Here is a 22,810-nt window from a genome sequence, read left to right on the forward strand (position 1 = left end):
GTGCAAAAAATGTATCTTTAGTGACATGTTGCAACCAAGGCTTTTGTATGCCTTGAGGAGGTTTTCCACCAACAACCTGTAGTTGTCTGCCTTGTTGTTTCCAAGAAAATTTATTGCCACTAACTGGAAGGCTTTCCATGCCGTCTTTTCCTTGCCACGCAGTGCATGGTCAAATGCATCAGCTCGAAGAAGTTCACGAATCTGAGGACCAACAAAGACACCTTCCTTTATCTTAGCTTCACTTAACCTTGGAAATTTTCCAAGGAGGTACTTGAAAGCTGCTTGTGTTTTGTCAATGGCCTTGACAAAGTTCTTCATCAGACCCAGCTTGATGTGTAAGGGTGGTAACAAAATCTTCCTTGATTCAACAAGTGGTGGATGCTGAACACTTTTCCTCCCAGGCTCCAATGACTGTCGGAGTGGCCAATCTTTCTTGATGTAGTGGGAATCTCTTGCACGACTATCCCATTCGCAGAGAAAACAGCAGTACTTTGTGTATCCTGTCTGCAGACCAAGCAAGAGAGCAACAACCTTCAAATCACCACAAAGCTGCCATTGATGTTGGTCATAGTTTATGCACCTCCAAAGTTGTTTCATGTTGTCATAGGTTTCCTTCATATGGATTGCATGACCAACTGGAATTGATGGCAAAACATTGCCATTATGCAGTAAAACAGCTTTAAGACTCGTCTTTGATGAATCAATGAACAGTCTCCACTCATCTGGATCGTGAACGATGTTGAGGGCTGCCATCACACCATCGATGTTGTTGCAGGCTACAAGATCACCTTTCATGAAGAAGAATGGGACAAGATCCTTTTGACGGTCACGGAACATGGAAATCCTAACATCACCTGCCAGGAGATTCCACTGCTGTAGTCTGGAGCCCAACAGCTCTGCCTTACTCTTGGGTGGTTCCAAATCCCTGACAAGGTCATTCAGTTCACCTTGTGTTATGAGGTGTGGTTCAGAGGAGGAGGATGAGAGAAAATGTGGGTCCTGTGACATTGATGGTTCAGGACCAGAAGTTTCATCCTCTTCCTCTTCCTCGTCTGACTCAAGTGAGAATGATTCTGGTGCATCAGGAACCAGCAGTCCTTCTCCGTGGGGTACCGGGCATATAGCTGATGGAATGTTTGGATAATGCACAGTCCACTTTTTCTTCTTTGACACACCTTTCCCAACTGGAGGCACCAGTAACAATTGCTGGTATAATCTGTTGGCTCTCTCCAAATCATTGGCACTGCAAAAGGCATAGATTTCCTTTTCCTGTTCAACCACTGGTGAAGATTTGTTGCACAAGTGTTGCAGCATATTTGTGGGGCCCACCTCTTGTCCTGATCTCCATTTTTGCAGCCAAAATAAAGGTGATAGGCTTTCTTAACCATAGTGGTTATACTGCGCTTTTGTGATGCAAAAGTCACTTCACCACAAACATAGCAGAAGTTATCTGCACTGTTCACACAAGTACAAGGCTCACTTTGGCTAAACAGAAATGTGTCCCTTTGCAAAATCAAACACTGACAAATAAGAGAGTACGACACTGTATGATTTCTAGAGCCGATATAGGGCAATTTGTTCAGCAGAGTGATGTAAGCTTCGTTATGATTGCATCATCCATGACTTCTAGGAATAACATGATGCAATTCATATCATGTATGACGCAATACCAGCTTCAGATTGCATCATTCATTGTTTTGCCTAAAAAGCAAGTACTGTCCAAACCCAGTCATAGATTTATTCATAGATCCAGTCAAAGATGTATTTTAGTCATTTCTGGTTTAAATTGAGATCCCTTCCCTTTATAACTCACTTATCCTCTGCCATTCCCAAGTCAAGGGTCGTATATACTGACCCAACAGCATATCTTGAAAACTAGAGCCAATCAACAATTTTAAGCATCATTTTCGTTCTCAGTGACCCAGAATTAGTAAAGTTTGACTACATTTATTTCAGAAGCATTTTGGCTGTAGAGCAGTGCTATCAGTCCAGCAAGTGCTACAGCTGAAGTCTCCTCTCACTCCTCTCCCAATCTGCAGCCACTGATCCACAGAACAGGAGAGACATTTAAAGAGATGGGCTGCCAGGAGACAAGATATTTCTAGGAGCAACCACTAAGATTAATAAATTCATTTTTATCCTTTTTAGCTCATGGTATCCCTTTAATGTGTATCACAAAACCCCAATGCATACCCTGCTACCTCCCTGATAGGTTGGCGGATCCTGGCTCTCATGGTACTTTTCCTGATACTTTCACAGGATTGTGGGGCTTTCACGGTCACCTCCTATGCCCCATCATCTGTGGGGCTTCCTGGGCTGTGAGCTCATCACTGCCTCCTGCTACATCACTGTCCCCAATGGTTCTTGCCACTATTTCACTGTCATGCTGTGAGACCACTGAGCTCTTGCCACTGGCTCCTTGCTTTCCCACAGTGCCTATAGCTTTCCTTTCTACCAACACTTCGCTGCTATGTTGCTGTCCCCTCCCTGCCACATGCAGGGTCCACTGATCCCAAAATTTACCTCCTTGCCATGTGGCAAGACCTAAATCTAATGGATCCTGTTTGCATGTCACAGGGACAAGACTCTGAAAAACTTCTCTCACCCAAACACTTGAATTTGTAATTTGAGATTAGGGTGAATTAACAAGATAGTGGAGAGGAATTCCAGGACTGAGATGTTTCAGAGTAGCAGCCGTGTTAGTCTGTATCCGCAAAAAGAACAGGAGTACTTGTGGCACCTTAGAGACTAACAAATTTATTAGAGCATAAGCTTTCGTGGGCTACAGCCCACTTCTTCGGATGCATATAGAGTGGAACATATATTGAGGAGATATATATACACACATACAGAGAGCATGAACAGGTGGGAGTTGTCTTACCAACTCTGAGAGGCCAATTAAGTAAGAGAAAAAAACTTTTGAAGTGATAATCAAGATAGCTCAGTACAGACAGTTTGATAAGAAGTGTGAGTGATATATGCCATCATGTGCCAGCAATGCCCCTCTGCCATGTACACTGGCCAAACCGGACAGTCTCTATGCAAAAGAATTAATGGACACAAATCTGACATCAGGAATCATAATACTCAAAAACCAGTGGGAGAACACTTTAACCTGTCTGGCCATTCAATGACAGACCTGCGGGTGGCTATCTTACAACAGAAAAACTTCAAAAACAGACTCCAAGGAGAGACTGCTGAGCTGGAATTGATATGCAAACTAGATACAATCAACTCAGGATTGAATAAGGACTGGGAATGGCTGAGCCATTACAAACATTGAATCTATCTCCCCTTGTAAGTATTCTCACACTTCTTATCAAACTGTCTGTACTGAGCTATCTTGATTATCACTTCAAAAGTTTTTTTCTCTTACTTAATTGGCCTCTCAGAGTTGGTAAGACAACTCCCACCTGTTCATGCTCTCTGTATGTGTGTATATATATCTCCTCAATATATGTTCCACTCTATATGCATCCGAAGAAGTGGGCTGTAGCCAACGAAAGCTTATGCTCTAATAAATTTGTTAGTCTCTAAGGTGCCACAAGTACTCCTGTTCTTTTTGAGGACTGAGATGAAAGAGAATGCAAAAATCCCTGCCACCAGCAGAGGGCAGTTTACTCCCTCAGAGTGTCAGCAGGAATTGGGCTGTGGCTGAAACCCAATGTGTATAAGGAACGCCAGTGGAGACAGGGGAAACGAAGAAAGCTAAATTCAATATTAATCAACACCTGTACTGCCTTCCCCTCCCCAATCAGCCTATCATGGCAATTTTTGAGAATTCTGTCTTGAAGGATAGTGCATGTTCCTGCTATTCATTTATTCTGTTCTCCTTTTCTCTTACTGCTTCAGAAAAATCCAATGAATTTCTCCTGCTCCAGATTTATAGCTCCCTACATTTCTGGGAACACTACTAAAGTACCCAGGAAGTGAGGAAACTAAACAGTTCCACACACACTTCCGTTCAGCCAGATGGCTTTGGTCCAACTCTAAGGAGAGATCATTCAGAGGTGGATAGATTTTCCCAGTCTAATTAGCTAATCTGACACTGGAGTCCAGTTCAGGTTGAGAGTTTTTTACAGCGCAGTGTTGCTTAGCAGCAGATGAGTGACAAGGAACAAATGAATGCTGTAGTGCTGCTCTTCTTTTGTACCCAACAAAATCAACCCCTTTAGTTTCTCGCCCACCCATTCCCCTGGGGAATGTAAATGTGACCACCCCTAAGGTAAAAACAAACTAGCATTAGTAAGAATGTCTGTTGATCAGGATGACTACATACCATGCAGGACAACATCGCTGTGAAAAGGGGTGTGGGTCTCAACTAAGGGAGTCTGCTCCTCACACCCTTTGGGCTTTGATCTACGCAGCTTTGCTTCTGGATTTGGCTGCACCATCAAGGGCTCAAGACGTTTCTTCCTCTGCTTCTTCTCCAGAAGAGCTCTCTAAGAGAAACAAAGGAAATGAAGTAAGGATGAATAGCCACACACACTAGAGAGTAGGAGGCAATGCATGGTCCCTCCCTGGCCATTGGCAACAAAGTATTTTATATTGGAACCACTATGAAGTCTGAAAAGCTCTGGTGTGCTCTGATAAGGGTCTCACACTTCAGAATGATTCCACTATGCAGACTTCACTGATGACTCTGGAGTGAGGCACTCACTTGGACTCTCAGATTTCATTGCTGGCAGCCAGGGGTCAAGGCACCACCTTAGACTGCGACCTAATCCTTGGCCATCAGCAATCTTTTGTCTTTGTATCCAATATAAACTGCCATAACTCTTTAATTCACACAGAGTTAAATTTAGCAGATTTATTCAGTATCCACTATGAAGCATTTCACAAACTAGAATTAGCGATACAAAACACGTCTCATGGTTTCATTAATCACTGTCCGCAACTTACCTATTTAAAACTGATGGATAGGATAGAAATGACGACCCATCAGGACCCTCCAGCCTCTCTACAGTAGCTCTGATTCTATGACTAAACATTCTGTCTTTTTGAATAACATCTTCAGTTATCAAATTTCAGTATGTCAAATGTGTAATAGTACAGATAAGCTAATTTCATATTAAATGCTGAGAAGTATATTTGTGCAATATTACTTTTGCATGGTTAACAATTCAAATATTTTATAGTGAAATCTTAACACAAGGTTGCTCTATCAAGACTTTTAACCATATTTGAGGACTTGACCCAGGAGCAAGCTGGAACAAAATGTTTCTAAGAAATGTACAATTTTGACCGAAAAAAAATGTTGATAAGAAAACAACCCAGATGAAAAGGGAGAGGGATTTGGACAAAAATTGACTCTCTATGGGAAAGGAAATTATTAAAGAAATTAATCTTATGACAAAATGCCAGCTTCCTACATATCCCCTGACCTGCCTACTTAATACCCTATTAAAGGATCTACATTTTAAACAGAATGACAAATTAATTTATTTTTATTAGCAGCTAAATATTGCATTGCACATTACCAGAAAAATGTAACTGCTCCTCCTATGGAACTGAGGTATAGCAAAATATGGACTGTCCTTGAAATGGGAAAGCTTTCACAGCAAGTATGTACACAAGAGAAGTACCAAAAAGAGAATGGGTGTTTAGAAATGTGGTCATCCTTTTTAACGTACTCAGATGAGGAGGACTCTCCAGTCAGCAAGCGAGAATCTTTAGCCGGGTTCTTTGACTATTAACCTGATGCTACACAGGAATAAGTAATGTACTATGTAGTATGTTAACATGTTGTAGTAACTTTGCCTCAGTAAAAAGGTTAAAAAAAAAAAAAAAAAAAAACCCCCAAACCCACACATCACAAAATGCCAAAGTTAAGCTTGAGACCACACCTCTCTCCCTGCTCCCTTGTACCTCTGCATTACAATGTGATACAGTCTTCAATTACACTGTGTAACAGGTCAAGCACACACCACCACAGCACCTCCTGCTGGTTGCCTCGGGAATTAGCTCCTCAGCCTCAAAGTGCCCCCTGCTGGCTGGTGTCTCTCCTGCCTCAGGCCCCATGTCCCTCCCAGACCCTGGTGCCCTTTACCTTGGGGTTCTGCCCACAGCAGTATCCCCACCCTCTGGGTCTCCCCTCCCAGGGGAACCCCCAACCCTCTATACCCACCTTGCCTCAGTGGCTACTGCCAGTCATCGTCTAGCCCCCATTTTCTGGGGCAAACTGCAGTCTGTAATGGCCACTCATCACTGGCAAGAGAGTTGGACCTGCTGCCTTTCTTGGCCCAGCTGTCTCCCTGCAGCCCCAGTACCTTCTTTGGCCTTCAGCAAGGCCTCAGCCTGGGGACTCGTCAGGCCAGAGCTCCCCAGCTCTGCCTGCCCTTCCCCAGCACTGTTCTGCTTCAGGTACCCTCTGCTCCCAGGCAACAAGGTCCTTCCCACTCCAAGGCTGGAGTGAGACTGACCCAGCTCCTCCCTTAGCCCTTATATCAGGGCCGGGTGTGGCCACAACTGTGGCTGCTCTTAACCCCTTTTCTAAATGGTTCCCAGCCACAGCCCTCTCCAAGGGCTGCTTTTAACCCCTGCACTCCTGGCAGCTGCCCCACTACACACTGCCACATACTATTTCTCAAATCCTCACTCTTCCAACTGACATTGCTATTGCACTCAGAGATATTATTGTGATTCAGCAAAACAAGTCAGGACTTCTACAGGAAATGGACTCTCTGATAGGAGCTGGCATCCCCAGAGGAGAACTCACAACTGGCAGCTCTCAGACACTGGGGGTCATCGATAGGACAAGAAGGAGTAGGAGCTACAGGGGGAGTCAAGGATGTTTCAATCATTCGTGTTGAGCTAACTGAATGACAAAGAACTTGATATACCAAGTGAACTCATTCCTTGTGATACAAAGCTGAATGACAAAATTAGCCAGAGTCAAATGAACTATGAATCCCAATCTTAGTGTCAACATATATAAGCCTGTCACTTGTGATGTCATAACAAGCGATAAAGGAAACAAGTTCTAACTTAAATAATTAAGATAAGACGCTGCTGGATGCATGCGGGTAACTGTGACGAGAACTACTCTTGGTACAGAGAGTTACACGGTCTGTGAAGGAAAGTGGAGAATCAGATTTTAGTACACTGTAGTTCATCACTAAGCCAAATGGGATGTTCTACATGTGTACAAGTCACTTCCACTAAAGACAAATCATCCCTGTCTGCTCATTAGTAACCTTAAGAGCAATCTGCAGGTTGTTCTCACTGATGATAGTCCCCACTTCTCTCTCCACATACTCCTTAAAGTAAGTAGACACCTGGATGCAGGTGTCCTTCTATCATCATTCCCTTCTGAACCTATTAAACTACCCTCTCTTTTTTTGTATCTGGTGATGGCTCTTTCCCTGCATGTATTCTCAATTGCAAAGCTCAGTTCTTGGCCCTTTGCTCTTTTTTATCTCTTATGGCAAGTTTCCTCAGAAGGTCTGGGGTGTGCACACTGTTTCTTTAATTGCATGATCACATATGAAGGCTAGATTGAATGTGCTGGTTTATTATCCTAGCACTGTTCATGAGCACTACCCCACATGAGCTGGTTTGTTGTTGTAGTTGGTATTCCTGAGGGCTGGGCTACATGGGTTGCTGTTATTCTAATATTATTTGAGAGTCATGTTCTCTAGGATGGTTTGTTACTGGGTTATTTTGGAACCTGTGCCGTCCAAGTTAATTTGTTATTGTAACGTTACACACAAAGGATAGCCTGAACATTAACAATATATTTTATAAGTATTAAAATATTGGTTTGGAAGAAGAAACTACATAAGAATTAGAGAAACTTTGCAAATACATATTGAAGGGCAAATTTACGCTACTGATTGGTAGTCAGACCCTTTACCAGAAATTCAGGTCTGCTGGTTCTGCAGCTTTACAAAATATATAACCAGGCTCAGATCACAGAACATACCAGTATATTGTTACAGGACTAAAAAAACCAAAACATATTCCATAATCATCCAAGAGCAGGAGGGAAGGAAATACAAGGAAAGGAAATGTCATTGAGCAAGACAGCAAAAGTCAACAACATATTATCCTCAAAATAAATATGGAACAGAATCTGTCATTGACATTTCCTTTATCTGACAGACAGAAGAGAAGGGAAGCAAGAGAGACATTATACATGCAGTAAGAATATACCCAGTTACTATAGGCATCGGAGATTGAATTTGGGGGCCAGTATCTGATACCAGTAAACTAACTCTCTAAGAGCAACCTCACTGATTCTTCTACTAGGCCAGGTTTTTTAAAGCATTTTAGTGTTTGCTATAAGTTTATTTCCATCTTAGGCCTAGTCTATACTTAAAACCTAGATCAACATAGGAACAGCGCTCAGGGGTGTGAAAAATCCAAACCCCTCAGTGTAGACATGGTTAGGTCGACAGAAGAAAGCTTCCATTGACCCAGCTACCATCGCTTGTGGAGGTGGAGTTACTGCAGTGATGGGAAAACCCCTTCCATCGCTGCAGAGTGCGGCTATACTATGGTGCTACAGTGGCACAGCTATGGCACCGTAGCCATGCTGCCGTAGCGCCAGTACTGTAGACATAGCCTTAGTACAGTACAATTCTGTTTTAACAAAGGGTTTATGCGACACACCAAAACTCTGAGAAAACAGGGGGTCTGTATACGTGGGACAGTATTTCATCATGCACACCTTCATTTAACCAGAAGGGGTAGAAAAAAAAATGGAATAGTACGGTCATTTGTTTTAAAAGAGTTTCTCTCTATTTCTATGTTTGATTAAGGCATGGAAAATGTGCTGCCTCACTGTTATTTAAGTAGGCTTAGCAGAATTTTTTGTTTAATAATTTTGATAGATAGTATCAATATTTATTTTTAAGCATTGTTTTAGATTTTTTATCTATTTAACTTTTCACAGTTGTGAAATTATGGGGGAGGAGAGGTCAGACAATAATTATTTAATGACAGTATATGTTAAGATTTCAAACATTAAAGCTACCTAAATGGTGCCTCTGCTCAGGCTGCACTAAATGCTAGCGTAACACCACAATATAATAGATGGAAATATTTTTCCGTCACTTTGAGACTGTATGGTAAAATCAATATTTACCAACATTTACCAATAAAAATCTAATCCCCCAAGCATACATTTAAGGCTGTTAGAGTGCAGTTCACTTTGTTTGAACGAGATGGCATAACAACTCTATAATCAACATTGCTAAGTGTTCTTTTAAAAATTCTCGTACACTGATGTGATGTCCAAATAATAGAATTGGATTTTGTTTACTTTTGGCTAATATCCAACTCTTTCTTCCATCCCTGTATTATAATGGAGATTAATGTACTTTAGGGAAAAGACACAGGAGCAGTATTCTCCATTTGTCCCCGATAAGATAATGAAAGGACACTGGTTATCATGATGCATTTGACACTTTGGAAACATTATACATTAAAAACTTTCCATGACATTTTACTTTCAGGCTACATGGGATTCCTGAAAATTCAGAACACTGTGAACACAGGAAACAAAATAATAATACTGAGTCTATCAAATTTCCAGCAAGCTGCCCAGGGAGTTAGGACCATCAGATCTAGCATAACACAGCAGACCAATGGGCCATCGAGTTTGGTTTTCTGTGCCTTAGGGGAAGACGCAACCCCCCTAATAAAGCACGTGAGTGTGCAATACTACACCATTTATTTATTAATAATCGTCATCGTTTTTATCGCAACCACAAATGTGCTAGGCACATCACAGAAAGCATATAAAAGGCAGATCTCTGCTGTGGAAAAAGTTGCTCCCTGAGCATCATCTGGTTAACTGTTTAGGTCCTGAGTCATGTGGCTTAATAGATCTTTAATTTCTATAATAGCTGAGATAAACATTGCAAGATGAAAAAAGCTTGTTTAGTGTATGGTGCACAATATATGACCAGCATGTGGCCTCTCACAGTGCCCCTGCAACCTGCTGCTTACCTCTCTTTCTGCAGAATTTAAGCTTCTATTTATTAAAAAAAATAGACCAAAATTTTCAGAAGTGTTTAAAGGTAAAAATTTAAATCTACATGTACATACCTAAATAAGAGGTCTAATTACCAGCACTGCTGTGGACCTGCAGCTCTAACAGATTGAAGTTTCAAAATTTGTCACAAGTCTCTAGTCACTATAGTTTTGCAGAGAACCTTCTGAATGCAAACAAATACAGTTCTCTTTAAATGTGTCTGCAAACAGCCTAAAACAGAACCTCAGAGAGGTGTGAACTACTCCCATCCCTCTACTTAGGTTAGCCCCATTGCCTAACAACATCAAATGACATGTAGTATTGTACTCTCTTTTATTTTAGAAGAAAGATCCAAAGTAATTACTCTATCCAGTGTCTTTGGTTAATCAGACATTATTTGTAGAACCTAGATAGGGAGAAATCCTGTTCGGTCTGAGTGGTACAACCAAAGACCTAAACCCTTCCACTGACTTCTTTAGGCCTTGTCTACACTGGCAAGTTTCTGCGCAGTAAAGCAGCTTTCTGTGCTGTAACTCCCAAGGTGTACACACTGCCAAGCCATTTAGTGCGCAGAAACTGCGCAGTTGCAGCACTGTAAAAAAAACACCCCAACTAGAGGCGTACAGCTTTCTGCACTGGGGGTACAGCGCCGTGGTGCCAGTGTAGACACCCTGGTCGATTACAGTGCTGCAATTGGCCTCCAGGAGGTGTCCCACAATGCCTGTTCTCGCCTCTCTGGTCATCAGATTGAACTCTACTGCCCTGCCCTCAGGTGACCAACCATGAGCCCCACCCTTTAAATTCCTTGGGAATTTTGAAAATCCCCTTCCTGTTTGCTGGGTGATGCGTGCAGTGATCTCAGTGCATCTTTCCAGGTGACCATGCCTGCTCCACGCACTAGGCGATCCTCTGCTTGGAGCAATGCCGAGCTGCGGGTCCTCATCAGCATTTGGGGAGAGGAGGCTGTCCAGTCCCAGCTGCGCTCCAGCCATAGGAATTATGATACCTACGGACAGATTTCACGATGCATGACAGAAAGGGGCCATGATTGGGACACACTGCAGTGCAGGGTTGTAGCGATGCGACGACTCACGGTGCGGCGCCTCCTGCTGGTCATCCTGGGAATTAGCTCTTCCAGCCTGGAGCACCCTCTGCAGGCCGGTGTCTTGCCTGCCACTGGCCTCCGTGTCCCTCCCGGACCCCGGTGCCCCTCTACATCAGGGTTCTGCCCCCAGCAGTAATCCACAATCTGGGTCTCCCCACCCGGGGGAACCCCCAACCCTCTATCCCCACCTCGCCTCAGTGGTTACTGCCAGACACCATCTAGCCCCCACTCACTGGGGCGGACTGCAGTCTATAAACCACTCATCATCGGCAAGGGGGGTTAGGACCTGCTGCCTCTGCCCATCTCTGGGCTGGCCCTCTGCAGCCCCAGTACCCTTTATAGGCCCTTAACAAGGCCTGCAGCCTGGGGTTTTATTAGGCTGGAGCTCCCCAGCTCCTTCTGCCCTTCCCTAGCACCACTCCACCCTAGGTACCCTCAGGGCGGTGCAAGGATGTTTCGCGCCCTAGGCGAAACTTCCACCTTGCGCCCTCCCCCCCGCCCACCGTGGCAGCTCCCCACCCCCCCTCCGCCCTGAGGCGCCCCCACCTATGGCAGCTCCCCCCTCCGTCCTGAGGCGCCCCTCCCCCTCCCCGTGGCAGCTCCCCCGGCCCGGGGAGCCGTGCGGCAGCTCCCCGCCCCAGCTCACCTCTGCTCCGCCTCCTCCCCAAGCACGCCATCGCCGCTCCACTCCTCCCGCCTCCCAGGCTTGCGGCGCCAATCAGCTGTTTGGCGCCGCAAGCTTGGGAGGGAGAGAAGCGGAGCGGGGCGGCTTGCTCAGGGGAGGAGGCGGAGCAGAGGTGAGCTGGGGCGGGGAGCGGTTCCCCTGGGTGCCGCCCCCCCCCCTTACTTGCTGCAGGCCGCCCTCCCCGCACCCCCCTGCCCCAGCTCCCTCCGCCGAAATGCCGATGACGACCGGGGTGGCCGAAGATCCGGCCGCCGCGGTCGCCACCGAAGGACTCAAAATGCCACCCCCCAAATGCTAGCACCCTAGGCGACCGCCTAGGTCGCCTAATGGGTTGCAACGGCCCTGGGTACCCTGCTCAGCTCCCCAGGCAGCCAGGTCCTTCTCTCTCAAGAGGCTGGCGAGAGAGTGTCCTCTTGAGCTCCTGGCTCACAGCCCTTTTATAGGGCCATCTGTGGCCTGATTGGGGCGTGGCCTCAGCTGTGGCTGATTCCCCAAGCAGCCTTTCCCCAGCCACAGCCCTCTCCAGGGCTGCTTTTAATCCCTCCGGGCAGGAGCAGGGTGACCACCCCGCTACAAGGGTCAAAGTGAAAGAGCTGCAGAACACCTACCACAAGGCACGGGAGGCAAACCGCCGCTCTGGTGCTGCGCCCATGAGCTGCTGGTTCTACAAAGAGCTGGATGCAATACTCGGTGGTGACCCCACCTCCACTGCGAAGGCCACTGTGGATACTTCGGAGGCTCGCATGCCAGTCGAGAGTGGACCGAGCCAGGAGGAGGAAATCTTGGATGAGGTTGTGGAGGGGGAGGGGAACACAGAGGCAGAGGATGACTCGGAGGTCAGAGATGCATGCAGCCAGGAGCTCTTCTCTACCCGGGAGGAGTCTAGCCGGTCTCAGCAGTCAGAGCTTAGCAAAGCGCAAACAGGAGCGGAGGCCCCTGGTAAGTGGCTTTGATTTTGGGAATCGCTGAAGCGAGTTGTTGGGGGGAGGAGGGTTGCAGAAAGCAGGCTTGTGTCTGTATGATGTGCGTACCACCACATGCCTAGTCTGAGCGGCGGAACAGGCTGTTGATTGACTCCCTCACTTCACGGGAACCTGCCTCAGAGATCTCCAGGAAACTCTCATGGAGATACTGGGCAATCCACTGCCACAGGTTCTTTGGCAGAGCTGCTTTGTTTCTTGCCCCATTAAGGGTAACTTTCCCGCACCACTGTGCCGTCACTGGGAGGGGAGGGGGGAGAAGACGACCGTTGCTGCACACAGGCAAGTCACATAAGGGCCAAGGTGGAAGCCGCAGTCTTGGAGAAGATCCTCCCTTGATTCCCTGCTCACCCTCAGCAGCGAGATATCTTCCATAATGAACACAGCCTGTGGAAAATGTAGGTACAGGAATGATTATAAGCCCCCCTACAGTGCTGGCTCTCCCCAAGAGCCATGTGCAAAGTGTACAGTACGGTCCTGGAACCCTGATTTCCCCTGCCCCTGTGGTTACTCACCATTTTGGGGGTCTTGTGGCTCATGTGTGCTTGCCTGGGGTCAGCCAGTTAGTGACAGGTGTGTGAATAGTGGCTGTGTTTTAAATCACTGAATCAGTGGTCTCTGTGTTGCAAACAATACTACTTCTGTAAAATGTTGCATTTTGGCTTCACAGAGATGACCTTGGGAGCCCAGCCTCCCTCTTTGTTATCACTGGCTGAACGGCTGCGCAGAATTAGAAAGCGGCCATGAAAAACTAAAGAGGACTTTCTGCGTGATGTCATGATGCACTCCACGGCCGAAAAACAAGAATCGAAGGAGTGGTTGGACAGTGAGAAGAGGGACTGAAAAGAGAACGTGGCATGCCAGAACGAAGCGCTTAAACCCTATGGAGCGCCAAGCAGACACGCTCCAGGCGCTACTAGCTCTTCAAACCGAGCAGCTCCGCGCCCGCCCTCCCCTGCAGCCGCTGTCGCTAAACTCTTTGCCATGCGCACCCCGGACACCACCAACACACTCTTCTTAACCTCCTGGCTCCAGTCTGTACCCGCAGCATTCTACTCCTGCCCTGTCACAGTCCAGCCCTGCAGACTCCCTGTACCCACTGCACTCAACCCCCGTCCCTCTGCAGTTTAGCCCTGCTGAAGTACAGTTCCCACTGCACTGTACTCCAAAGGACAAGGTTGCATATGATATCTGGACATACACAAATCTTTAACCGTTCAGGGACCCCACCTCCTCCTAGGACCCTCCCTTCCCCCATCCCCCTCAGTGCTGATGTGTTTTTTTGTTTGTCTCTCTCCTCTGTTTTGGTTTGAAAGCAACCTTTATTCCATTAATTGAAAGCAAACAGAGCCCTGCAAAGCAACAGGCAATTTTCTTAAACCTTCACAGTGCATCAACTGCACCAATCACAATCACCTCCTAGCATAACAAGCATTGCACTCCCGAGCATAGCAACAAATATTAGTGGCTTTCAGCTTCAAATTGCTGCCTCTAGGCATCTCTGATCCTTATGGCCCCATGCTGCACCCCTCTAATAGCCCTGGTCTCTGGCTGTTCAAATTCAGCCTCCAGGCACTGAGCCTTGCAGTCCAGCCCTGAGTGAAGCTTTCATCCTTCCCTTCACAAATATTCTGGAGCGTACAGCACGCGGCTATAAGCATAGGAATATTGTCATAGGCCAGGTCCAGCCTCCCATATAGACAATGCCAGTGGGTCTTTAAATGACCAAAAGCACACTCAACACTCATTCTGCACTTGCTCAGCATATTGTTGAACCGCTCCTTGCTGCTGTCAAGGTGCCCCGTGTACGGCTTCATAAGCCACGGCATTCAGGGGTAGGCGGGGTCTCCCAGGATCACAATGGGCATTTTGACTTCCCCTAAGGTGATCTTCTGGTCCGGGAAGAAAGTCTCTGCTTGCAGCTTCCTGAACAGGTCAGTGTTCAGAAAGATGCGTGCGGCATGCACCTTTCCGGACCAGCCTGCGTTAATGTCCGTGAAACGTCCACGGTGATCCACAAGTGCCTGGAGAACCACAGAGAAATAACCCTTCCGATTAATATATTTGGTGGCTAGGTGGTCTGGTGCCAGAACTGGAATGTGCATGCCATCTATCGCCCCTCCGCAGTTTGGGAAGCCCATTTGTGCAAAGCCATCCACGTCATGCACGTTGCCCACAGTCATGGTCTTTTGGAGCAGGATGCTATTAATGGCCCTGCACATTTCCGTCAACACAAGTCCAACAGTCAACTTTCCCAGTCCAAACTGGTTGGCGACTAATCGGTAGCAGTCTGGAGTAGCCAGCTTCCACAATACAATCGCCACGCACTTCTCCAACGGCAGAGCAGCTCTCATTCTTGTGTCCTTGCACCGTAGGGCTGGGGTGAGCTCGTCATACAGTCCCATGAATGTGGCTTTCCTCGTCCGAAAGTTCTGCAGCCACTGCTCATCATCCCAGAGGTGGATGACGATGTGATCCCACCACTCAGTGCTTGTTTCCTGAGCCCAAAAGCAGCGTTCCACTGTGGTCAGCACCTCCGTGAATGCCACAAGCAATCTCGTGTCATAAGTACTATGAGTGACAAGATCAATGTCGAACTCCTCTTGCCTTTATAGTTTAAGGAATAACTCCACGGCCACTCGTGATGTGTTAGTGAGAGCGAGCAGCATATTGGTTTACAGTGTGGGATCCATTCCTGCAGACTGAAGAGGCAGGGTGTGCAGTACACAAACCGTTGAAAGATGGCGACAAATGCGGACGGAAGCACAGGGATTGCTGGGATGCGAACCAATGCATCACGGGGCATTGGGACAGGACCCAGGATGCCCCTCGACCCCCTCTACCTTCCCATAACTCTTAGCAGCAGAAGAGGAAGAGATGCTCTGTGGGATAGCTGCTCAGAGTGCACCGCTCTGAATACCGATGCAAGTGCCGCAAGTGCGAACACGCTATTGCGCAGGCAGCTGACAGTGTGAACATACAACAGCGGTTTCCCTTCAGCGCTCTCTGAGCAGCGCTGTAACTGCCGGCGCTGTAACTCTGCCAGTCTAGACATACCCTTAGATAATGCCGTGCATACCTACACAGAAACAACATATCTGACACTAGAGACAAAGGTAGAACAAACTTCAATGGCTGGAAGCTGAAGCGAGAGAAATTCAGACTAGAAATAAGGCACAAATTTCTAAGTGAGGGTAATTAACCACTGGAACAGCTCATCAAAGAATGTGGTAGATTCTTCATCACTTGGGAGTCTTTAAATCAAGACTGGATGTCTTTTTATAATATATGCTTCGAGTTCAACCATGAGTTATTGGACTCTATACAAGAATTACTGGGTGATGCTCTACGCCTTGTGTTAGCAAGTGAGATTAGATTATCATAATGGATTTCTGACCTCAAAAATCTATGAACACAGTGGTGGATTAGCCACTGGACCTATGGAGCCCATGCCCGGGGGGGTCTGGTAAATTGGGGGCCCCCGAAAAAAATCCACCCCCAGATGGCGGAAGCCCAGAGCCCCAGAAAAAGTGCCTTGTGGGTCAGGGGAAACTCCAATGCCCCAACCCATAGCAGTGCCGGGTGGAGCGGGGAAAGCCCCCACATTCTGACCCCGCTCCCCAGCAGAAGCGCCATCTGGGTGGGGGAAGTCCCCCAACCCCACCCCTGCTTCCTGGCAGAAGCACCAGGCGAAGCCGCAGCACCTGGACCCGGCTGCGGCCTGGGACCGGAGGCGCTTTCACTCCATGACGTGGCCTCAGGGCTGGGTGAGCTCTCACTTCTTGCTGGAGCCCCAGGGTCATGACAGGGGGGACAGAGCTTCTCTGGTCTTGGGGGGGGCAGAAAGGAGTAAATGGGTTGGGGAGCAGAATGGGTGGGACTGTGGGTGGAACAAGGGTGGGGCCACGGGGGGAAGGGGCGGAACGGAGTGGGGCCATGGGCGGGGCCGCAGATGGAAGGGGTGGGGAGCAGCCCCACCACATGCTCTGGCTGAGGGCCCCACCAAACCTTAATCCGCCTCTATATTAACCTATACTCATTTTAAATTTCACAGGGCAGAATAGTAAGGATGAATATGTTTATCTAAGTGCCCTAAAGGGTATGGTGGTCTGGGCATTCAGCAAGTTGTGTATCAATCAGCTGTTTGGAAAGAGATACAATTCCTGCTCTTCTGCCAAATCAAATGCTAAGCCAAAAATGGGTTGTATTTAGAAAAAGAAAGATAGAAAGTTGCTGGAAGTCTATCTTGACAGAGGGGTTAAGCAGCTCTTTCTACTGTTTAGAGAGTATTTTTCTTTCTGCTTTGATGTTTAAACTGGATAATTCCCTACAGAGATTAATTCTCCTCCTCTCTTTTGATCTACTCAGTCTTGTGATGACTGAATCCTAATGAAATGAATAAAACAACACTTGCAGGAGGCACAAAATATCAAGGAAATCAAAACAAAAACTGTGGCAAGCTTGACTCTTAAACTAATGATAACCAGAAAATCCTTGAAGGCAAATGGAAGAGATTAGTTCTAATCGGTCTCTGTCCATCATTCCAAGCATTTATATCAGACTCATCACCCTGTCTTTGTTTTACTCCACACATGGTCTCACATGCCATAGGAGATGCTCTGTACCTTTTGCAGTTGTTTACACCAGTGCAAAGTGGGTGTAAAATGCTGGTGTTTTATACCCACTTTGCACTGGTGTAAAGACTATATAAAGCACAGCAGTGAATCAGGTGCATCCAAGAGGCACAATGGGGGGAAGAAAGAAGTGCAAACATTTGTCTCTCCTTCCCTATCAGAATAAAAAAGCGGCAAACTCAGACTCACGATGTAAAATGTGGTTGTAAATTCCGGGAGACTGATGTTTTGCCCATTCTCTTATAGTGACACTTGTCAGCCTCTGCACTGCCTGTTCACTTACCTGGTTCTCTAGTTTCAGCTGTCGCAATTTCACACTTTCATCTTCAAAAATACTGTGAAAAGGAAAGAGAAAAAAAACTTATTACTGCTAGTAAAAATCATTTACATAGCACTGTAAGTGTATGTGGTGCTCTACAGAGTAAGACACGGTTCCAGAACAAACAAGTTTATAAACTAACTGCCAGCCCACAATATACTTTTTACCATACTGTGAGACCCAACAGCCCTTTGATATATGTAAAAACTCACTTTTATAGAGCAGTTTTGTCAAGAGTGAGCTATGTATTAACCACGTTCCTGAGGCAATACCGAAGCAATTTTCAATACTGAACAATTTAATTGGCTGAGTCATGAGCCAATTTGCTGCTCCAATGCTTAACAGTTCAAAGCAATTCACTATGGTCCTGGTTCTCCCACAAATATCTACATCTCAGAGTTCTGCACTCCCTGGCTCCTCAATCCAGCTCTTTCCTCTTTGTGGATTGCCCAGGATCACTAGTCATGATATGTAAAAGACTGTATTTACCCAGTTTTGATATGAATTTGACCTGATGTATAAAAATTGATGATTTCAGTACTGAAATGTTCTATAGTTAGGTGATGCTGTGGCTGGCATTAGGAATTTGCTACCCACTGATATTTTAATAGGTAATAACAATGTAGCCAATGTAACGGTCCTCGGGAGCCAAAAAATCTCATTGTGTTATAGGTGAGGCCGCGTTATATCAGGGTAGGGAGAGGAACCGCTCCCCGCCCCAGCTCACCTCCGCTCTGCCTCCGCCTCCTCCCTGAGCGCGCCACCGCCCCTCCGCTTCTCCCTCCCTCCCTTCCAGGCTTGCCGCACCAATCAGCTGTTTGGCCCGGCAAGCCTGGAAGGGGGGGGGGGAGCAGCAGAGCAGCGGCGGCGCGCTCAGGGGAGGAGGCGGAGATGAGCTGGAGAGGGGAGCAGTTCCTCTGCGCCCCCCCCCCCCCGTTACTTGCTGCGGCCCTCCCCGGGACCCCCCCACCCCAGCTCACCTCCGTTCTGCCTCCTCCCACGAGTGCGCTGCAGCTCCGCTTCTCGTCCCCCCCTCCCAGGCTTGCCGCACCAACCAGCTGTTTGGCGCAGCAAGCCTGGGAGGGAGAAGCAGAGCTGAGCGGCATGCTCATGGGAGTGGGAGGAGGAGGAGGCGAAGCGGAGATGAGCTGGGGCGGGGAACGGTTCCTCTGCACCCTCCCCCCCCTTACTTGCTGCGGCCCCCCTGCCCCAGCTCACCTCCGCTCCGCCTCCTCCCATGAGCACGCCGCAGCTCCGCTTCTCCTCCCTCCCAGGCTTGCCGCGCCAAACAGCTGATTGGCGCAGCAAGCCTGGGAGGGAGGAGAAGCAGACCTGCGCTCGTGGGAGGAGGCGGAGCAAAGATGAGCTGGGGTGGGGCAGCCCCAGGAAGTAACGGGTGGGCGCAGAGGAACCGCTTGCGGTAACACAAATTCGGATATAACACGGTAAAGCAGCCCCGTCCCCCGGAGCGCTGCTTTACCGCATTATATCTGAATTCACGTTATATCGGACCGCATTATATCGGGGTAGAGGTGTATTATAAGCAGGTCCCAGGGAAAGTATGGGTCTGATACACCTGCTTTGTCTGCAGTCAGTGAGGAAGGCTGTGAAAGGGGAGGGAAATCCTAGCCTTTTTCTGCTGAGAATAGCAGCTTGCCTACTGAGAAGGAATTTGAAAGTTCTTCTATTGTGTCAGAATCTGCTCTGGCTTTAAGTGAAACACACAAAGAATTTCTGGTAGTGATCAATGGCTCGGTGTCTAGTTGGCAGCCGGTATCAAGCAGAGTGCCCCAGGGGTCAGTCCTGGGGCCGGTTTTGTTCAACATCTTCATTAATGATCTGGATCATGAGATGGATTGCACCGTCAGCAAGTTCGTGGATGACACTAAACTGCTACAGGCTGGGGACCGACTGGCTAAGCAACAGTTCTGCAGAAAAGGAACTCGGGATTACAGTGGACGAGAAACTGGATATGAGTCAACAGTGTGCCCTTGTTGCCAAGAAGGCTAAAGGCATATTGGGCTGCATTATAAGGAGCATTGCCAGCAGATCGAGGGAAGTGATTATTCCCCTCTATTCGACACTGGTGAGGCCACATCTGGAGTACTGCGTCCAGTTTTGGGCCCCCCCACTACAGGAAGGATGTGGACAAATTGGAGAGAGTCCAGAGGAGGATAACGAAAATGATTAGGGGGCTGGGGCACATGACTTACGAGGAGAGGCTGAGGGAACTGGGCTTATTTAATCTGCAGAAGAGAAGAGTGAGGGGGGATTTGATAGCAGCCTTCAACTACCTGAAGGGGGATTCCAAAGAGGATGGAGCTCAGCTGCTCTCAGTGGTGGCAGATGACAGAACAAGAAGCAATAGTCTCAAGTTGCAATGGGTGAGATCTAGGTTGGATATTAGGAAAAATTATTTCACTAGGAGGGTGGTGAAGCACTGGAATGGGTTACCTAGGGAGGTGGAGGAATCTCCATCCTTAAATGTTTTTAAGGCCCAGCTTGACAAAGCCCTGGCTAGGATGATTTAGTTGGAGTTGGTCCTGCTTTGAGCAGGGGGTTGGACTAGATGACCTCCTGAAGTCTCTTCCACCCTAATCTTCTATGATTATATATGCTCAGCAAACTGATCCTTCTTTGGAACAAGAAAGGGTGGCAGTTCAGAATGATACCCTGGCTGGGGAAGGAAAGGGTAGATTTTTTATGCAAGAAAGTTTGTTGTATCAAGAATCCTCTATAGGAAGAAATGGCATCCTAGTAAATTTGCAAGGAAATAGTTGTGCCTCAGAGATACAGGACAGAAGGACATTTAGGAGTGGAGAAAATCTGTGACAGGCTGAAAAACAATTTCTATTGGCCTCATACGTTTCAGACAGTGACAAATTATTGCAAAAGTTGAGATTTGTGTCAGAAGCTTAAGGATTTAAAGGGGCCTTACAAGGCACCACTGCAATCTTTACCCATTATTAAGGAGGCATTTGCCAGAGTGTCTGTAGATATTGTAGATACTGTAGATCTCTCACTAAACCTTACAGGAGTGGAAAGAAATACAATACTTGTGGTGGTGGATTCCGCCACCAGGTATCCTGAATCCACAGCCTTGTCTAATATTGAAGCTGAAACTGTGGCTACAGCTTTATTTACCATTTTCAGCAGAGTAGTATTTCCCAGAGAAATACGGACAGATCATAGTGCAAACTTCACAGCCATTGTCTTAAAAAAATTATGGGAATTGTGTGGAGTGAAGCATAAAATGGATGCTCCCTAACACTCAGAGACCAATGAGGCTGTGGAAAGATTTAATGGAACTTTGAAAGCTATGCTAAGAATGGATGTCTCCAGGTGTGACAACAATTGGGACATTTTGGTCCCATTTCTTCTATATGTGTATAGAAGTGTACCCCAAGAATCTACTGACTTTACTCCCTTTGACCTCCTATATGGGAGGCAGGTGAGGGGACACCTAGATTTAATTTGAGACTCTTGGGAGGGCAATATGGAGGAAACAGGACTATAGTGGGGGAGAATGTATCTAATTTTAAGGAGAATTTGCAGGTTATGATGGATTTGGTGCAACAGAACCTTAAGTCAGGAAACTCAGAAAGCTTGGTATGATCAGCATACTGAGGAAAGGTCATTTGATATTGGTGATCTGGTTTTAATATTAATTTCTGTGAGGAAAAACAAAATGCAGGACTATTGGGAAGGACCTTTTGAGGTGATTGAAAGAGTGAATGAAGTCACATATAATGTCAGAAAGCCCCCTGTCAGGGGAACTGTGCAAACAGTGCATAACAATAGGTTAAAAGCTTACCATGAAAGGGAGATTGCTGTGAATATGATATGTTGTGCTGATGAGGAACCATTATCCACCCTTTTAATTGATTTCGTCAAAAAAGAGCAAAGAAGGAACTCCACTGGAAAGCACTGAGTTTGGGGAGTTTAACTCTAACCCCCAACCAGGAAAAGCTCGCCCTTTTAAAGCACCACAGACAAGTATTTTCTAACTGGCCAGGTTTAACTAACAAGACTGTACACTCCATTCAAACTGCAGAGCATACCGGGCCAAAGGGGAAATGCATAGGAGGTTGAAAGCAAGCTGGAAATGGAGTTAATCACTAACCAAAAAGTCCCTGGGAGTCTCCTATTGTGATGGTTCCTAGGAAGGACAAACCATCAGATTTTGCATAGATTATAGGAAATTGAATGCTATCACCCAGTCTGATCCTTACCCCATAGCCTGAATATAGGACTTACTGGACCTACTGGGGGGGAGGGGTGTGCAAAATTCGTAAGTACCCTCGACTTGACTCAGGGGTACTGGCAAATTCCCTTAAATGCTGATGCCCAAGAAAAATCTGCTTTTATAGTGGAATCTGGAATATATGAATTTAATGTTATGCCTTCTGGACTAATATATTCGGAGGCAACCTTTATACGGTTTGTTAATGAGGTGCTGCAGGGGTTACAAACTAAGTTCCCTCTAAGCTGTGTGGCCACGCAGCTGCCTATTAAGCCCCATGCAGAGGCTCTGGGCTGTGGCGGGGAGAGGCGCCCCTCCCCGTCGGCCCCAGCACAGACCTGCCCGGGACTTGCTGCAGCCGGGGCAGAGGAGTCTCTCCCTCAGCCCAACTCAGCCGCACCGGAGCTGCCGCGGCCGGGGAAAGGCGCTTCTCCCTCGGTCCCGAGCTGCTGCAGCGAGAGAGGGCTGGGGGGAGTCCTCTCTCCCCACCGCAGTCGGGGGCAGCCTGCACCCCAAACCCCTCATCCCTGGCCCCACCCTAGAGCCTGCACCCCAACCCTCTGCCCCAGCTCTGAGTCCCCTCCCAAACCCCTCATCCCTGGCCCCACCCCAGAGCCTGCACCCCCCACACTGCAACCCTCTGCCCCTGCCCTGAGCTCCCTCCCGCACCCTGAACCCCTCATCCCCACCCCAGAGCCCGCACCCCCAGCCAGAGCCCTCATCCCCCCACATCTCAACCCTCTTCCCCAGCCCTGAGCCCCCTCCCACACCCTGAACCCCTCATCCCCACCCCAGAGCCCACACCCCCAGCCAGAGCCCTCATCCTCCCACACCCCAACCCTCTTCCCCAGCCCTGAGCCCCCTC

General features: G+C 47.4%; 1 protein-coding gene across 1 annotated transcript in view; it reads right to left on the reverse strand.

Moving 5' to 3' along the window:
* Positions 1 to 22,810, reverse strand: part of TULP3 (TUB like protein 3) — an 81,218-nt gene that overhangs the window by 20,589 nt on the left and 37,819 nt on the right. The window contains exons 2-3 of the mRNA XM_065420705.1: positions 17,667 to 17,718; positions 4,280 to 4,442 (exon numbers count right to left, since the gene is read on the reverse strand). Coding sequence (XP_065276777.1) covers positions 4,280 to 4,442; positions 17,667 to 17,718 — 215 coding nt within the window. The remainder of the gene's footprint in view (positions 1 to 4,279; positions 4,443 to 17,666; positions 17,719 to 22,810) is intronic.

The sequence above is a fragment of the Emys orbicularis genome, chromosome 1 (genome assembly GCF_028017835.1).
Source record: "Emys orbicularis isolate rEmyOrb1 chromosome 1, rEmyOrb1.hap1, whole genome shotgun sequence".
NCBI lineage: Eukaryota > Metazoa > Chordata > Testudines > Emydidae > Emys > Emys orbicularis.